The 4643-nt window shown below is 39.8% G+C and overlaps 1 protein-coding gene across 1 annotated transcript in view; it reads left to right on the forward strand.

Moving 5' to 3' along the window:
• Positions 1-494: 494 nt before the first annotated feature.
• ddc (dopa decarboxylase) overlaps positions 495-4643 on the forward strand; it is a 17552-nt gene continuing 13403 nt past the window's right edge. The window contains exons 1-4 of the mRNA XM_020596803.1: positions 495-605; positions 2270-2477; positions 3301-3414; positions 3503-3622. Of these exons, the coding sequence (XP_020452459.1) occupies positions 598-605; positions 2270-2477; positions 3301-3414; positions 3503-3622 (450 nt within the window). The 5' untranslated portion in view covers positions 495-597. The remainder of the gene's footprint in view (positions 606-2269; positions 2478-3300; positions 3415-3502; positions 3623-4643) is intronic.

Here is a 4643-nt window from a genome sequence, read left to right on the forward strand (position 1 = left end):
TAGGGGTCCAGAGAAAACTACGGAGTCCGACATTGTTTTAGCAAAGTTACACACCGACTCAACATTAACTTTAGTGACCTCTGACTGGCAAAGTCGGGAGTCATTAGCGCCGATGTGAATAACAACCTTACTGTATTTACGCTTATCCTTAGTCAGCAGCTTCAAATAGGATTCAATGTCACTGAATTTCATGGCAACATTGTGTAAGGTCAGGGTTAGGATTAGGCAAGTAGTAGTTATGATTAAAGCTACGATAAGTCTACAGGAAATGAATGTAAGTCAATGTAAAGTTCACAAGGAATGAAAACACAGCATGTGTGTGCGTGTGTTAGTGTGTGTGCGCATGCACAGAGGTACAGAAATCTTATGAATCAATCATTCTGGTTAGACCTCTTCTTATTGGCTGGCCTAGTTGAGGTGGGTGGGATGGGGGTGGGGGGTGGCGAGATAAAAGGAGCAAATGTCTCTTGTCCTGCTTACATGCACACAAATACACTCACCATGTGCCTGGCTGTCTGTCTGTTTGTCTGTTTGTAGACGATAAAGAAGAGAAGAAGACCACTGTCCAAAGCCACTCATCCCTGCCAAAGCTCTTATATGAATATGTGAGTATACACACGCACACACAAACACACATCCATACAACATGTCTAATCCTATTTGAGATAAGGATAAGGATAAGGGCTCTGCTTTGCAATAAAGGACAGAGATGTACAGGGTAAAACACTTGTTGAATGATAAGGTGCTACGGTAGAGCAAGGAACAATGTTCATAGGTTGTGCAGCTGAAAAGGCAGTATGAGAGTAATTTGGATGGGAACACAGTTTAAGCTTTTTGCTACATCATAATGAATCTGTTGTGCTGTCACAGGTTTGTTCTTTAATGCATGGTATTAACATGGTTTGCTGTTGACAAATCAACTCATAAACTTTACTGAATCATTGCATTATTGGTTGTGTTGTATGCTTTTCTGTTGGTGTCATTTAATAAAGTGAAACAAAGCTAAGCTAAGATCAGACTGATTCAGGGGTACATTTAATGATTTGGGGGGGGCCCAGACAAACCGAAACCTCCCTTCCCCTTGCTTTATTTTTTTCTGATTGTGTCATGAGGATGTTATTGGTATTAGGAAGGTTGCTGATTGGTGTAACTTGGTCTCACATACTCATTCTGCCAGAACAAATCACTTGCTAAATAAGGAAAAGTCTTGAATTCACTCCTTCGTACATTATGAAACACTCATACTCCAGAAAGTGAAATCTAACTAAGATGAAATATCTTAAGCCAAGTTAACAAATATTGTAACTTGTTACTGAGATTTTGATACCGGTTAAAAGAAGCTTAATGCTTGAAATTAGAATTACCATAATTATAAACAATTATCAACAGAATAATTAAAACTGGGCGGCACAGCAGAACAGGGGTTAGCGCTGTCTCCTCACAGTAGGACAGTTCTGGATTCGAGCCTTTCTGTGTGGAGTTTGCATGTTCTCCCTGTGCCTGTGTGGTTTCTCTCCGGGTGCTCCAGTTTCCTCCCAAAGACATGGAGCTTAGGTTGAATGGAGACTCTAAAGTGCCCATAGGAGTGAGTGTGTATCTAGCCACAGGGGTTTCACATCAGTGACTTCTGTAAAAATCTGATTTGCTGTGGTGACCTCTAACAGGAACAGCTGAAAGTAGAGAAGAACAGAATAATCAAAACTGACAAGTGCAAACTTGTTTTTAAATCTTGGCAAGTGAAAATTTCCTGTTCTGTTTAGGTAAAACTTTCCACATTTTATTACATTTTTTAGAGCTGGGTTTTTGCAGTGCAGTTGACATAAACCCAGTTAGCTCGACAATGATCAACTCATTTCTACCAGCCAGATCAAAGGTTAAATGTTGTGTATGAATTGTGTGTGTGTGTGTGTGTGTGTGTGTGTGTGTATGTGCTTGCTATGTAGTGAGGACCAAAAAAGTATTTTTTGTCACAGAGTGAGGAACTTTTGGAAAGTGAGGACATTTTGGCTCGTCTTCTCTTTCTGAAACACCTTTTGAAGATTTTAGGGTTAAGACCCTAAGGTTTTAGGGTTCAGGTAAGAATTGCATTATGTCAATGAGTGTCCTCACAAAGATAAAAGTACCTGTGAGTGTGTGTGTGCGCTTTTTAATTTGTCCCTTGTTTGACTCTGTAGTGCTAGTCGAATTTAATCTGAGAGGAATCATCTCATCCATCCAGTTGAAATATCAACAAGTGCTTGAGAAACGGTTTTTCTGTGCTGTATTCCAGTAATACCATGGATGCAGCAGAGTTTCGGCGCAGAGGGAGGGAGATGGTGGACTATGTGGCTGACTATCTGGAAAACATAGAACAGCGACCGGTATACCCCGATTTGGAACCAGGCTATCTTCGTTCCTTGATCCCCACTGAAGCCCCACTGGAACCTGAAAATTATGAGGATATTATGAAAGATGTGGAGAGGGTCATAATGCCAGGGGTGAGTTTATACTAGTGGTGATTTTCTGCAGTGCACCAGGTTGTAGATACACAGATTCTCTTATGTACTTTTGAAAATGTCATTCAGATAAGTCTTTTAGGTCATTTTGCAAAGTAATACTGATGTAGATAAAACGGCTTATTTTTATTAAGTTTGAGAATCTATTGAGCAATTTAATGACAAATTGACATGACACAGTCAAACATAACAGCTGCTTCAGTGTCTCCCCTTACTAAAATAAAAAAATACTGATTTTACTAGTTGGGATTTGAGTCCATGTGTTCAGGTCACTTTAATAATTTTCACTAATAAAGTAATCGTCTACCCAGTGCTATGTTAGCTGTATGAAACTGGCAACAGTACAGCACAATGCAGTAAGAGGTTGTGCTATGACCAGCAGATGGGATTTTGGAAACCTCCCATCTCTCTTTTAAAATCTTGCAAGTGTTGTTCATTTCTGACCTGCAAGATGCCACTAACAGTGTTCCTCTAGTCTATGACTCATCACAACATCAGTTTATCTCATTTGTTAATTTCTAAGTGTGGCTAAAGTTCTGCGGTCTTTGATGGTAAACCTCCTCTGCTGAGAGTGAGGACCTTTCCTGGTTGCTATAAAGGCTGACAAGAAGCTAATGCTTGGTATTTGGCTAACAGTGGTAGTGTAAGTCACTTTTGTTCACTGTTACTAAAACTCTAATATAAGTAACCACAACTTTTGAAAGCAAAATGCTCCCACAAAGGTATATAAATTATAGATATATAAGAAATGTATATTGATCCCCAATTAAATGTAAGTGTTTTTATATGTTTTGTCTGTCTCCAGGTTACTCACTGGCACAGCCCGTACTTCTTTGCTTACTTTCCAGCTGCTTCCTCCTACCCTGCCATGTTGGCTGACATGTTATGTGGAGCCATTGGCTGTATTGGATTCTCCTGGGTACCAAGCATATTGTTGTCTCTCTAGATCTGGCTTTGTATATTTTTATATGTAAGCACAAAACATTTTGTGTGTGTGTGTGTTTCAGGCTGCCAGTCCAGCCTGCACAGAGCTGGAGACAGTGATGTTAGACTGGCTTGGGAAGATGCTACAACTGCCTGAGAGTTTTATAGCCGGCAGTCACGGACATGGAGGAGGTGTCATCCAAGTAAGTGTTTTTTGTGTGCATTTATCCTTTTGTTATTTAACAAAAAATTCCTTTTAAGACCTGTCTAGACAAAAGAAAGTTCCCTGCGCCAACAGAATTAAAATGTTTGCTCATGATTTTTTTGTTGCACAAAGCCAAGTCAAATTCTCAGGGACCATAACTTTTAGTAATTTCTGTTTCCATCACTTCTTGTTTGCTTGCTAGTTTGACTTTCAGAAAAACTAAAGTTCATATACTAACTCGGAGCCCCTGAGCCCATGTTCATCAGCCAGTTATGTACCATTGATTACTTGCCTTTATCTCTCTGTGGTTCACAGCTGAAAATTGGCAGGAAATTGCCTTTTAATATGTCATCCACAGGCAGACAGGGATGACAGCAATGGTGCTGGGATTGTTTCGTGTGGCAAAAGGCTAAGCATTAGTTTAGTGTTCCATTGACTGAAACTGCAGCAGAGGATGCTATTTATATATGTGTATGTGTTCATGGAGTAGTGGAGCATGAGAGTGCACTCTGATGACAGATCATTTCATGCCTCTTCTATTGTGAACACCACCTGAATTTGAGTGTGCTTATGTGGGTGTGCTCATCTGGTTCATCGTGCTTTTGTTTTTGCCTTGCCACTCTCCTTTTTAAGTGTAGCTTACCAGCTCACTATGGCAACAAATGGGGCTTTTCTCACTGCAGTGGGGCTAATGAGTGTTGTGACAGCACATTGGCAGTCTATTATTATAAACCTTATACTCACACAAAGGGGAAATCAAATGGTTTCAAAAAGCCCCTATGATGACTTCAGATTTCTTTTACCCCATGTGAGTTGTTTGACTTTGGTGGCAGAACAAAACACTTTGCTCATGATTAATATTAATATCATTAATTGTTAAATAAAATTGTTAAAGACACAAACTTGTATTTTCTCTTTTAATGCATGCACCATCCTTAGGCATCGAACTTCAATCCCTATCCTGACTGTGCAGATTCTTTTTTCAGCTAAAGGAAACAATAGGTTTCAAGTGTCACATG

Source organism: Monopterus albus, unplaced genomic scaffold (genome assembly GCF_001952655.1).
Source record: "Monopterus albus unplaced genomic scaffold, M_albus_1.0 scaffold31.1, whole genome shotgun sequence".
In the NCBI taxonomy this organism is placed as follows: Eukaryota; Metazoa; Chordata; class Actinopteri; order Synbranchiformes; family Synbranchidae; genus Monopterus; species Monopterus albus.